The 14,504-nt window shown below is 42.6% G+C and overlaps 1 protein-coding gene across 1 annotated transcript in view; it reads right to left on the bottom strand.

The window, feature by feature from the left end:
• BMERB1 (bMERB domain containing 1) overlaps nucleotides 1–8,236 on the bottom strand; it is a 112,443-nt gene extending 104,207 nt beyond the window's left edge. Inside the window, exon 1 of the mRNA XM_004441844.3 lies at nucleotides 8,047–8,236. Coding sequence (XP_004441901.1) covers nucleotides 8,047–8,152 — 106 coding nt within the window. The 5' untranslated portion in view covers nucleotides 8,153–8,236. The remainder of the gene's footprint in view (nucleotides 1–8,046) is intronic.
• Nucleotides 8,237–14,504: the final 6,268 nt, after the last annotated feature.

Here is a 14,504-nt window from a genome sequence, read left to right as displayed (position 1 = left end):
CCCTGCAGGAAATGGGGAAGTGGGCCTTCTCCTATCCAGCCTCCTGTGAACTTACCCTGGGCTCCCAAATGCTCTCCCCTCCCGCTCTGGTGTTGTCTCCCTCACTCTTTCAGAGCCTGCCAAGCGTTACTGATCCATTCTCAATTCCCAGGTCATATGTGCTGTTTCATGTCTGTCTTCACAGTGCTGTTCCCTCTGCCTGGAATGCTGTTCCTCCCAATCAGCGATGAAATGCTGTTCACCTTTTCAGCCTACCTCAAGTGTCCCTTCCACTCTCAGACCCAAGAACCACCCCTCGGCACCACCACTTGGACCTAGTATATATTTGTGTTATTATATGAATTATGCCCATATTTTAAAGATTTCTTTTTTATCCTGCTTTTTAAAAGTAATTTCATAATACATTTTTTATTGTGGTAAAAGGCATATAACATACAATTTACCATCTTAAGCATTTCTAAGAGTACACTTGCGTGGTAGTTAGTACATTCCCATTTTGCAGATGAAGAAACTGAGGTCTAGGGAAGTTAGGCAACTTGCCCAAGATCACAGTGCTGGGAAGCAGCAGAGGGAGGACTGGAACACAGAGAGCCAGAGAAGTCCATACCAGTGGAGTTTGGGTCTTCTTCATCTCTGGACCTCTAAAGCCAGCATATAGTAGGGGCTCAAGCCTGTCGAATAAGTGAACGGTGAAGGAATGAATGGATTGTGTGGTAAGCATCCTTGGGGGAGCTATGTGAGTGGTGCTCTGAAGGGCTACTCTCAAAAGAGCCTCCACCTGTGCTGTCTCCAACTGCAGGCTCATCCAGGTAACAGGTGACCCACACGAGTGACCAGACAGACCTCAAGTCCCATGATGCTCGCGAGACCCAAGGGGAAAGATACAGGAAAAAAAGCTGGCACATGGACCCTTGCCTTTGGGATCTCCACCTCCCCGCCTGGGTCCAGCAGCTCATCTGAAATGCCCTTCTCTCTTCACCCGCTGAAACCCTGCTTACCCTTCAGGACCAGTGCAAACACTCCTCCTGGCTGGCCAGCTGGAGGCCCCAGGAAGAGCCAATCTCTTCTTCTTCTCATTTCCCTCTTGTACCTTCCTTTAGCACTTGTTTGATTTTACTGGTATTATAAGTTATGGTGTTCTTTACATCTGTGTCCCCACACTCCCCAAATCTATAAGCTTCTTAAGAGTGGGGGCTGTGTCTTACTTCATCTCTAACCTCTGCAGCTTCTAGCACTGTGCCAGGAATAACAGACATTGGCTAAGAACATTTAGAATCAGAGACGGCTAGGATCAGCCTCCAGCTCTGTCACTTACTAGCTTTGTGACCCTCAGCAAGTTTCTTAACCTCTGTAAGCCTCAGTTTCCCCATCTGTAAGATGGGAATAAGAATTCTGCCGACTGGGGCCAGCCCCAGTGGCCTACTGGTGAAGTTCGGCATGCTCAGCTTCGGCGGCCCGAGTTCGGTTCCTGGGCATGGACCTATACCACTTGTCAGTGGCCACGCTGTGACGACAACCCATATACAAAATAGAGGAAAATTGGCAACAGATGTTAGCTCAGGGGGAGTCTTCCTCTGCAAAAAAAAAAAAAAAAAAGAATTCTGCTGACTTAATAGGGTTGTGATGAGAATTTAATAAGCTCAAGTTCATAGCTAGAACTCATTAACTACTATTATTATTAATAAGTGTTTAATAATTAATCAGAGACCAAGAATAGGCACAAATGATTTTTCCCTCAATTAACACATAAGAAGGAAATGCTTGCAAAAATGAAACTTAAAGATATGACCAAATACACAGAAATGTCAATAATTGGGTTTGTTCAAAGTACATACTAGATGCTATCACATTCATAATCTTCGCATTCCTGCTATTATAGTTCCTACAGTGAGTCACACAGTCAGTTGCCTATCCAGGCACAGTGCAGAGACTGTCACACATGCTGAATTTTAACCCGGTGCTCGGTCACCCAGAAGACACCATGCTGCCTTTATTTATCCCTTGTCACAGCTTTTACACTCAAGGAAATTCCAATCGCTTATCCAAAATGGATTGATTAGGAAGGAACCAGGGACTACAGCAAAGGATGATTACACTGATCATCACTTGCCCCCTACGGTCTTATTCTCCACCCAGTAGCTGATGCGAACTTTTAAAAACAAAAACCAGCTCAGGTTCGTCTCCTGCTTAGCAGTCTGCAGTAGCTTCTCCTGCCACGGGAATAAAATCCATACTTTTTTTTTGTAACCACAACCTACAAGCCCTCCCCAGCCTGGCTCCTCTCTGATTCATCTCTACTCTCTCCCCTGACTCTCTGGGTTCCAGCCACCCTGGCCTTCTGTCTCTTCCTCTAATAGACCAAGCGCCTTTGCATTTGATCTGACATTTACATGGCAAAACGTCACCTCCTTAGAGAGAAGCATTTCCTGGCCACTGGGTGGGAAATATCCTCCCTCTATTAATTTCCAGGTAACACTTATCATTATCCAAACTATATTATTTGTTTGCTTATGTATTATCTGATACCTTCACTCCCAGCTCATGTCCCACTTTCCCTGAATAGAAGCTCTCTGCAGGCAGGAACATTGTTTGTCTGTTCAACACTGTATCCACAGCCCCTAGAACACTGTCTGGCACTTAAAAAGCACCCAATACCTATTTATTGAGTGAATAAATAGGAGTGACGAGCAGTTATGGTCTTTTTTCACTTTTTTTTTTTGTGTGTGAGGAAGATCAGCCCTGAGCTAACATCCAGGCTAATCCTCCTCTTTTTGCTGAGGAAGACCGGCTCTGAGCTAACATCTATTGCCAATCCTCCTCCTTTTTTTACCCCCCAAAGCCCCAGTAGATAGTTGTATGTCATAGTTGCACATCCTTCTAGTTGCTGTATGTGGGACGCCGCCTCAGCATGGCTGGAGAAGCCGTGCGTCGGTGCGCGCCCGGGATCCCAACCCCAGGCCACCAGCAGCGGAGCACACGCACTTAACCACTAAGCCACGGGGCCGGCCCAATTTTTCACTTTTTATTTTTATATTTCAGATGAATTTGAATTTTTTTCTCAAGTGCATATACTACTTCTGTAACAAGAAAAAAGAAATAATGCCAAAACAAAATAAAATTGAAATAATAAAATTCACATATTTGATCAAACGGATGAAAGTAACACAAAACCTTTCCCAAGAATCTATTATGTAGATTGCAGGCAACTCATATTATTTCAGTCTCCGCACTGTTTATTAAACCTGAAACACTGGCCAGTTTAATGATCTGCTTGCTAGGCAGTACACACCCTTGGACTTTTAAATAGTCATCTCCCCTGGGCTTATAGGAAGATTGTTGTCCGAGCTTTCCACTTTACTCCAATCTCCTACTCACATAACATTTATTTCTACCTCTATGCTTTTCCCAATGCTGTTCCCTCCCGTGGCATTTCCTCCCTGCTGTGCCACCCTCCCTCTCCCACCTCCTCTGTCCAAAATCTTGATCATCCTTTAAGGCACATTCAAATCTATCAAGAAATGGCCACCACCATCGACAACCGTGCATTTAAAAAGCTCCATGCTTTCTCAAAAGGCACTTTGTCTTTCTGTCTCCCTCAATTAATTGCAGTTGGTTGAAAGCAACGTTTTTATATATCTAACCACACTGAAATGTCACTATACATTTTCCAACTGAGCTAAGAAAAAAAAAAGAAAAAACTCTCAGCTGGTGGAAAAATGCTGTCAAAGGCGGATGGGAGCAATTGCTTAGAATCTTTCTCAAAGGAGAAAATACTAGGTGGCTTTCAAGGGTTCAAAAGCCATTCCCCACACTTTCCCCTGAGGAGGAAGGCGGTATATACACAATCAGTATCTGGAATTTACAAAGAAATGGACACAAGGAAAACTTGACTCGCAAGCTTGGAATAAACTCCTCCAAGGCTGTTGGGCGCCATCATTTATATCCTGTGATGACAACCATTCAGCCTTGACTGAGCATTCACAGTGTGCCAGGCACTGTGTTAATGCATTATATACATTATCTCATTTAATCTGCTCAACAGCCTGAAGTGGTCGTCATTATTATTATCCTATTGGAGGAGGTCATAGAGAGGACATGACCACCGGTTGACCTTTGGGCTTAACTGGGGCAATCAGAGACTCCTCACCCCCTCCCCTGTCCTTGGAACGTACACTCTGCCCACCGTTCCCACAGTAGGAGCTGTTCCAAGGATGTAGCGTTGAGAGAGGAAGGTGTTGTTGAGACCATCTGGATAGTACATGTGACTGAACCCTGTTAAGGCCTCTATACAAACTTTTTTTTTTTTGCTGAGGAAGATTCGCCCTGAGCTAATATTCATTGCCAATCTTCCTCTTTTTTTCTTTTTTATGTGAGCTGCCACCACAGCATGGCTGCTGACAGATGAGTGACGCAGGTCTGCGCCCGGGAACCGAACCTGGGCCACTGAAGCAGAGTGCGCTGAACTTAACCACTAGGACATCTATATAAACTTTTAAGATTCTGGCAGGTGGGTGCAGAGATCCACTCGTCTTGCAGCAACCAAGACAAGCCTCTTAAGTAAATTCACTTGCTTATTAAACCTGCCACCTACCAATCTGGAGTGCTCTGCCTCTTTCTTCGTTCTCTTCTTGCCCTCCGTGTACGACAGCCAGTTTCAGATTTCACCTGAGAAGCTCCTGACGTCTCCAACCAACATATCCCCATTTTACAGATAAGGTAACTGAGGCACCAGAAGGTACAGCAATTTTCCCAGGGTGACAAAGTGTTAGAGCTGGTCTGGACCCATTTCACCTGATTTCAAAACTCCCATTCTTTGCTGCTATACGATACATATCTTCTATGTAAAAACTATAGTTAAAATTAAAGATAGCAGCTAATACAACCTTAACTGAAAATGACCGGTTCTGTGATCTTTTCCCCCTTTTCAATTCTTTTTAATTAATACATACTCAGTGTTTAACATCAAATATTTAAATACACACAGAAGTTAAACAGGGCATGTCTTCTTTTTAATGGGCCTCTCTTTTTTCCAGCATTTCATGCATTACAACGTTGGCTTGGCAATTGTTATGCCATAGAATCAATAGTACAAATTTTCACACTTCATTAATAAACAAATGGAGGCCCCAGATGTTATGGAATGGATCCACAGATCCCCTGGGAATTGAGAGGGCGTCCAAAAAAGCCACTTTTGGGCCGGCCCTGTGGCTTGGTGGTTAAGTGCGCGCTCTGCGATGCTGGCGGCCCGGGTTCGGATCCCGGGTGCGCATCGAGGCACCACTTCTCTGTCCAGCCTGAGGCCGAGTCCCACATACAGCAACTAGAAGGATGTGCAGCTGTGACATACAACTATCTACTGGGGCTTTGGGGGCAAAAAATAAATAAAATCTTTAAAAAAAAAAAAAAAAAAAAAGCCACTTTAATCAAAAAGTCTTTAATATTGTCTGCCAGGCTGCAGACAAGAGTGTAGAGATCAAGGGCCAGCCCCATGGCCTAACGGTTAAGTTTGGCGTGTTCCGCTTCAGTGGCCTGGGTTCGGTTCCCGGGTGTGGACCTACATCACTCGTCGGCGGCCACGCTGTGGCAGCGACCCACATACAAAATAGAGGAAGACTGGCACAGATGTTAGCTCAGGGTGAATCTTCCTCAGCAAAAAAAAAAAAAAAAACAAAAACAAAAACAAAACAGAAAAGAGTCTAGAGATCAAAATTTGCTAAAGGCAACCATCTCAAATTTAAGATTCAAAAGGGGGACTCTGGACCAGTGCTTTAAGAATATTTCAAGTATGAACAGGTAAAAAGGCAAAAACAAACAGATTTAGGGATCCACACAAAAGCAGATCAGAAACTGTGGTCTTGCGTTTGAATAGGAAGCAAGACTCAGAGTCTTTGAGGATTTGGAACAGAGAACATGAGAAAGCCCTTCTGCAGGCTTTTAATAGTTTGCAGCTTAAGAGTTAGAAGTACAAAAATTTCAGGAGCTAAGATGCTATAAACCGGATGTTCCCTGAAATTTTTCTGTATGTTCGAAAATTTTCCTAAGAAAGTGGTGAGAAAATAAAAAGCTATAAGAGAGTGATTAGGGAACTGACCAACACTGCAGGGTGTTGCTTTACGTAATTCCTTGCAAAGGATAGAGGCAGGACCCTTCTACAGATGTAGTAATAAAATAATTGAAGCAGCCAATACGTATTGAGCTCTTACCTTGAGCTCTACATACATCATCTTACTCAATATTCACAATTAAGCTATAAGGTAGGTAACTATTATTATCTCCATTTCAGAGAAGGGAGGCAGAGTAAGGCTTAGAAATGTGCCGAAAGTCAGTCACACAGCCAGCAAGGAGCAGAGTCAGGATTCAAACCCAGAGCTTATCTGAATGCGGCTTCTACTTTGCAGGGACCCAGCATCCTTTCAAGGCCACTGTGAGCTCCAGAGACCAACAGGGCTGCCACATACTTATACAATCACTGAATGTGTTCTAGGACTCTCTCAACAGATTTAGAAAGCTTCCTGAAAACATGAAAGCAATAAACCTTCCTGTTAAAAGCAGAGATGGGGCTCTGTGGTCCAACAAATCTGGGTTCAAACCCCGGCACTGCCACTTAACAGTCACATCACCTAACAAGCCCCGGTTTCTCCATCAATGGAAGGGGAGTCGTAATATTCACCTCTGGAGGTTGTTGTGGGGATGGAATGAGATGATCCATTTGAAGTTCTGAGCACAGGACCTGGTACATGGCAACCTATCAATAAAAGGCAGCCATTGTGGGTATTATTTTGAGAGACCCTCAGCCCTGGTGTCATGCCAGAATACCAAAGGGTTTTGAAAGGATGAAACAGGAGGAGGACCGGCATTTAAAAAGGAGAAAGAAAACGAGAAAGGTTGGGAGCACTGTGGGTTCCAGGTGCAGAACTAAGGCATTTCATGATGATTTCAACTTGAACCCAAGAGAACCAGAATACAGCTGAGCCATTCTAGGAAGATTTTCTGAATTTGTAATTACAGGGATGGAGAAAGCGCACACACAAGCGCAGCCATGCACACACAGACACACATACAATCTTCGACCAGGTGAAGACGGGAAAAGAGCACATTTACAATACTTTGGTCCGACATTGCTCTGAGATGGGTGCCTAGCACGGTTACCCAGCGCCAAGGCAGGAAGCTGAGGGTCCTTGTGAAGGGCCAGAGGGCCTTTCCCAGCCCGGCAGGAGGCACCGTGCTAGAGCAGCAACGCAGGGCAGGGGCCCTGGGAAGCGCCCCGGGTTTGCAGGGAGGGCTGGCGCCCCTGGCGCCCCCGCGGCTGCCTCTATACTTTGAGGGCAGGAGTTTCAACTACTGCATCCTACTAATTCAAAGCAAAATTCTTTCGTTTATTTGGAAATGTTGTTGACATCAAAATACCGTAGAGAGAACCAGCAGACAGTCTGTGTGTTTCAGAGCTGCCTTCTAGGATTGTACCCAAACCCAAGACTCTGAGTCAAGGGAGAAAGGAGAAGGATGCGCACAGGGTTAACTTCCCCTAACCCTTTCCCTCCCACCTGCGACCCAGAGAAGGCGGGGGAAGAAACGCTGGGAATTTGAGGTGTGCCCCGAACCTCGCGCCGGGGAAAAGGCGGAGCGGAAACCCAGCCGACACTCCCCTCTCTCCAGGGATGTGGGTGCTTTCCAGGACGGTCCACCGGCTCCAGCGTCCTAGCGCAGCCCGGGCGGAGAACCGACCCTGCTCTCTCGGCTGCGGGAAAGACCCTACTTTCCAGGACCCGCTGCGAGCTTACGGATCCCAGGCTCCCGAGTCCGCCTCAGGCTCCCGGCTTAGCCGCCTAGCGAGTTCCCGAGCCTCCCGGTGAAGCCCAGCCTGGAAGGTCCCCCTTTTGTTCGCTGGAGAGCGCGCCGCTGCGCAGCGCTGCGCATCCCCCCGCGCTGAAAGCCCCGCTGCGGGGGCGCTTCCCTTGGTCCGCTCCCTACCATCCCCGCGCTCCCGCGACCACCGGCTCCAGCGCACGGATCCCCAACTGTCCCCCACCCCGCCCGAGTACTCACTTCTCCCCAGTCCCTCCGCTTTCCATGCCGTCTCCTCCACCGCCCCATAGCGCCTCAGAGGCTTCTCAGTTTCCAGATGGGTAGACAAAGATTGCTTTAACTCCATCGCTGATCTCCGCGGGCAGGTCGACAGGTCTCCCTTTACTCCATCTCCACCGCGGGCTGCAGGGAGGGAGGCGGCTCCAGCCAGCAGCGTTTTAAGGGGCCGGGCGCTCGTGACGCTGCTCCATCTCTTCCGCCGCCGGGGCCTGGGAGCCCAGACTGGTACCCAGGAGAGGGGAGGGATGCAGGGCGCATGCGCAGTGGAGGCGGCGGGGTGGGGGGAGTTTGGGGGCTGGGTAGAGAGAAAAGGGGGCAGATGATAACTCTAAGGAGAACAACAAAAACAACAACTAAAATAGAACCAACCCAAAGGAAGTAAGAACAAGACCCCTGCCCATCCTGGAGCCGGTGGTGTTGCTTTGCATGGTGCTGGCACTGCGCGTAGCTTGTGATCTGTCAGCGGGCTGCGAGGTTTTGAGTAGGATTTATGAGCGCGTCTCTATCTGTGGGCGATGGATCCATCTTTGTGAGGAGTGTGCAGAAGCGTGAGTGTGGACCTGGATCTGTGGGTCCAGGTTGAGTGCGTTTTTGTGAGAATCTTTGTCGTTTGCATCTGTGTGTGTAATTTAAATTTGAAATGGGACAGTCTTGTCTGTGGGTACCTGTGTTGACTCTGTATGTGTTTGCATGAACTTGAGAGACACATGAAAATATTTTGGACACAGCGTAACAAAGCTGTTTGGAACATGGGTCTTTACTTTCCAGAAACCCAGAGGTTTATTTTAGTAAAAGAGCACGGCAGTGTTAAAAGTACAAAGTAAAATCAGCCGCTGGATTGGTAAAAATTAGTAACATTTATTGAATGACATTTAGGTGCTAAACACTCCCCAATAACTCTGTGAAACAGATACCATTTTGTTAGCCTTGTTTTATAGAGGATGAAACTGAGGTGCAGAAAGATTAAGTTATTTGCCCAGAGTCCCACACTTACCAAGTGGCCCGTCAGCACTTGAATCCAGACTTAGCCTCTTTATTACATTGACTTCCTAGACTGCACAGGGATGGTGTTTTGTATCAGGGGGAAAAGGCCCTATAGGACATGGGTTGTTTGTTTGTTTGTTATTGTAGTTGTTTGTTTGTTTTAAAACTTATAGATATTTTTTATTTTATTTTTTGGTGAGGAAGATCAGCCCTGAGCTAACATCCGTTGCCAGTCTTCCTCTTTTTGCTGAGGAAGATTAGCCCTGAGCTAATATCCGTGCCCATCTTCCTCTGTTTTGTATATGGGATGCCACCACAGCATGGCTTGATGAGCAGTGCATAGGTCTGCACCCAGGATCCGAACATGTGAACCCCAGGCCGCCAAAGAAGAGTGTGCAAACTTAACCATTATGCCACTGGGCTGGCCTCCTGTTGTTTTTAAGATGTCATCTCGGGCAATTTTTGGCATCCACATGGCCTGTGGAAGTGTAAAAAGGCCCAGCTCTTTAAGAAAATGATTTAGCAACTGGTAGCAAGTCTTTAAAATTTTATTATCAATAAAGAACTTCTAAATAGCTCATGAGAGAAAAAGGAAATAATAATGAAAATCATAAAATATTTAGACCTGATGCGCTCTGCTTCAGCAGCCCAGGTTCAGTTCCTGGGCACAGAACCACACCACTCATCTGTCAGTTACCATGCTGTGGCGGTGGCTCACATAGAAGAACTATAAGGACCTGCAACTAAAATATACAACTATGTACTGGGGCTTTGGGGAGGGAAAAAAAAGAGAGAGGAAGATTGGCAACAGATGTTAGCTCAGGGTGAATCCTTCCAAGCAAAAAAAAATTTAGACCTGAATAACCACGGGAGTGTCACATATCAAAACTTGTAAGTTTTGGTGTAAGTAAATGTATAGCCTTAAATTTATGCATTTAAAAATGTAAGACTAAAAATAAATTGATTAGGATGAATGGATAAGTAAAATGTGGTCTGTCCATACAATGGAATATTATTCAGCCTTAAAAAGGAAGGAAATTCTGCAATATGCTACAACATGGATGAACCTTGAGGACATTTTGCTAAGTGAAATGTCAGCCACAAAAAGACAAGTACTATATGAGTCTATTTATATGAGATATTTAGAGAAGTCAAAATCATAGAGACAGAAAGTAGATGATGGTTGCCAGGGACTAGAGGAAAGGGAGAGTGGGCAGTTGTTGTTTAATGGGTATAGAGTTTCAGTTTTACAAGATAAAAAGAGTTATGGGGATGGATGGTGGTGATGGCTGCACAACAGTGTGAATGTATTTAATACCACTGAACCATACACTTAAAAATAGTTAAAATGGTAAAAAAAAAATAGATTAAGCATTCAACTCAAAAAACTTCAAGAAAAAAGAACAGATAAAACCTAAGTGAAGTAGAAAAAAGAAAATAATAGTCATGAGAGCATAAATTAAGAAAACCAAGAGCAATCGAGAGAATCAACAAAGCCAAAAGCTTTGTTTTTGTTTTTTCAAATTCTTTGAGGGGAAAAAACTAATAAAAAAGGCAAACCTCTCAAGACTCATCAAAATAGGCACTTATAAGTAATATTAACAAAGAAAAGCGAGACATAATAGAAATACAGGAAGATTTTTTAAACTTAGTTGAAATGGGTCATTTTCTTTAAAAAGTAAATTATCAAAATATATTTAAGAGAGCCAGCCCTGATGGCCTAGTGGTTAAAGTATGGCACACTCTGCTTTGGTGGCCCAGGTTCAGTTCCTGGGTGCAGAACCACACCACTTGTCTGTCAGAAGCCATGCTGTGGTGGTGGCTCACACAGAAGAAGCAGAAGGACTTACAACTATAATATACAACTATGTACTGGGGCTTTGGGGAGGAAAAAATATATATATATATTTAAGAAATGAAAAAGCAAATCAATAGTCATTACAAAACTGAATTGTTAATATAAAAATTTATTTTCCTCCTCAGTCTCACAAAGGCAACAGGCCCAAACGTTTTTATAGGTGAGTTTTACCAAATAACAGATAATCCTTATTATACAAAAATTGTTTCAGAGCTCATATTATGAGGATAGGATGACTTTGATATCAAAGCCAGATTAAAATGGTACAGTAAAAAAATTTCTAGAGTGATCTCACCTATAAACACAGGTGCAAAAATTCTAAATAAAAATACATCATGAACAACTAGGGTTTATTTCCAAAAAGTCCCAATATCAGAAAATCTATTGATGTAATATACCATATTAACAGATTAAAGAAAAAAGTTGTTTGATTATTTTAATGAATACAGAAAAAGCATTTGAAAAAAATTAGCAGTCATATATGTCTATTTTTTTTCTTAGCAAACTAAAAATAGAAGATCATTTTCTTACCTTCTGGAGAGTAATTATTAAAAATCAACAGCAAACATCACATTTACTGTTGAACCTCTAGTAGCACCCCCATTAAGGTCAGGAAGAAAACAAGGATGTCTATTATCCCCACTTCCGGGAGGTCCTAGCGGAGTTAGATAAGAAAAATAAATGAGGCATAACAATTGAAACAGGAGAAACAAAACTCTCTTTTTCAGACAATATAATTGCCTATATAAAAATTCAAGAAAATCCACAAATAAGCTATTAAAATGAATAAGAGCAAGGTTTTGTAAACAAGATAAACATACAAGAATAGTAGTATTTCTGTACATTATTAATCAAACAAAATATAATCATAATAGCCAAAAAAACACATCTTTGTGGAGAAAAATACTATTTTATGCCACCTGGGACAATTAATAATTAACCATTTTTATGTTGCACTGTTTAGCAACATAAAAAATGAACTGAAGAAAGGAAGAGCGAGATATGCCATGTTCAGGGGTACGAAAGAGTTAGTATGATAAAGATGACAATTCTCTTCAGTGCAATTCCACTTGAAATGTTGGTATGGAATAGGATTTTCAAATAAACTTTGACTTCTAGACTGTCTACAGTCCCCTAGAAACTATGCCATGGAAAACAATGTTTATTTTACCCCTTATCACTTTGTCATCTTGACCCAATCCTTTTCTGGACCAATTTTGTTAATAAAGATTAGAATGTAAAAAATAAAATAAAAAATAAACTGACAAGCTGACCCTAAAATTACGTGGAAGAACAAAGGGCCAGGAATAGGGAAGACAATGGTGAAAAAATAAATAAGGTAAGAAGCACTTAACTAGCAGATATCAAAACATGTTATAAAGCTGTAAGATATAAGGAGAAAATTGAGAGCCCAAAATAGACACATATTTGGAAAGTTGATATATGACAGAGAGGCGTGACCAATCACTACAGGAAGGGTGGACTTTTCTATAAATGGTGCTGAGATATTTGCCTAACCAAATGGAAAACTAAAATAAAAATTACACCCTTATCCTTCCCATCACACACACAAATTCCAGGTGAATTAAAGACTTTAGTGAGGGCCGGCCCCGTGGCTTAGTGGTTGGGTGCGTGCGCTCTGCTGCTGGCGGCCCGGGTTCAGATCCCGGCTGCGCACCGACACACCGCTTCTCTGGTCATGCTGAGGCCGCGTCCCACATACAGCAACTGGAGGGGTGTGCAGCTGTGACATACGACTGTCTACTGGGCTTTGGGGGGAAAAAATAAATAAATAAAATCTTTAAAAAAAAAAAAAAAGACTTTAGTGAGAAAAGCAAAATTTTTTAAATTTGTAAAATAATAGAGAAGAATATCTTTATTATTTTGCAGTGGAAAAATATGTTAATTAAGACCCCCCAAAACACAAACTTTAAAGAAAAATATTAACATGTTCGACCACATTAAATTTTTTTATTAGGGTGAAATTCACACAACATAAAATTAATCATATTTAAGTGAACAATTCAGTGGCATTGTACCTTCACAATGTGGTACAATCCGCACCTCTATCTAGTTCCAAAATATTTTCATCATCCCAGCGATATGCTGCCTCCAGGAAACACATCTCAGCTCTAAAGACAAACATAGGCTCAGAGTGAAGGGTTGGAAGATGATACTCCAAGCAAATGGCAACCAAAAGAAAGCAGGTGTTGCCATACTTATATCAGACAAAGCAGACTTCAAGATAAAAAAGACAATGAGAGACGAAGACAGTCAGTATATAATGATAAAAGGGACATTCCACCAAGAAGGCATAACACTTAATGAGTGTATATGCACCTAACACAGGAGCACCAAAGTATATAAAGCAACTATTAACAGACCTAAAGGGAGAAATTAACAGCAACACAATAATAGTAGGAGACCTCAACACCCCACTTATATCAATGGCTAGATCATCCAGAGAGAAATTCAACAAGGAAACAGTGGCCTTAAATGAATACTAGACCAGATGGACTTCATAGATATACATAGAACCTTCCACCCAAAAACAGAAGAATACGCATTCTTCTCAAGTGCACATGGAACATTCTCAAAGATAGACCATATGTTGGGAAACAAGGCAGACCTCAATAAATTTAAGACTATTGAAATGGTATCAAGCATCTTTTCCAACCACAGTGCTATGAAACTAGAAATCAACTGCAAGAAAAAGGCTGGGAAAGTCACAAATATGTGGAAACTAAACAACGTGCTGCTGAACAACCATTGGATCAATGAAGAAATCAAAGGAGATATACCTGGAGACAAATGGAAATTAAAACACAACATACCAACTCTCATGGAATGCAGCAAAAGTGCTGCTAAGAGGGAAATTCATAGCAATACAGGCCCACCTCAACAAAGAAGAAAAATCTCAAATAAGTAATCTTAAAATACACTTAACAGAACTAGAAAAAGAAGAACACACAAAGCCCAAAGTCAGCAGAAGGAGGGAAATAATAAAAATTAGAGCAGAAATAAATGAAATAGAGACTAAAAAAACAATAGAAAGGATCAATGAAACTAAGAGATCTTTCTTTGAGAAGATAAACAAAGTTAACAAACTCTTAGCCAGGCTCAGTAAGAAAAAAGAGAGAAGGCTCAAATAAATAAAATTAGAAATGAAAGAGGAGAAATTACAATGGATACCACAGAAATACAAAGGATTGTAAGAGAATACTATGAAAAACTATACGCCAACAAATTGGACAATCTAGAAGAAGTGGATAAATTCTTAGACTCATACAACCTCCAAAAACTGAATCAAGAAGCACTAGAGAATCTGAATAGACCAATCACAAGAGATTGAAACAGTAATCAAAAAACAAAAGTCCGGGACCAGATGGCGTCTTTGGAGAAGTCTACCAAACATTCAAGGAAGATTTAATACCTATCCTTCTCAAACTATTCCAAAAAATTCAAGAAGACGGAATGCTTCCTAACTCATTCTATGAGGCCAACATTACCCTGATACCAATACCAGACAAAGGCAACACAAAGGAGGAAAATTATAGGCCAATATCACTGATGAACA

This window comes from Ceratotherium simum, chromosome 26, assembly GCF_057802395.1.
Source record: "Ceratotherium simum simum isolate JZ-2026a chromosome 26, ASM5780239v1, whole genome shotgun sequence".
Lineage (NCBI taxonomy): Eukaryota > Metazoa > Chordata > Mammalia > Perissodactyla > Rhinocerotidae > Ceratotherium > Ceratotherium simum.
Note: the sequence above shows the minus strand (reverse complement) of the source record. Positions and strands in the feature narration are given on the sequence as shown.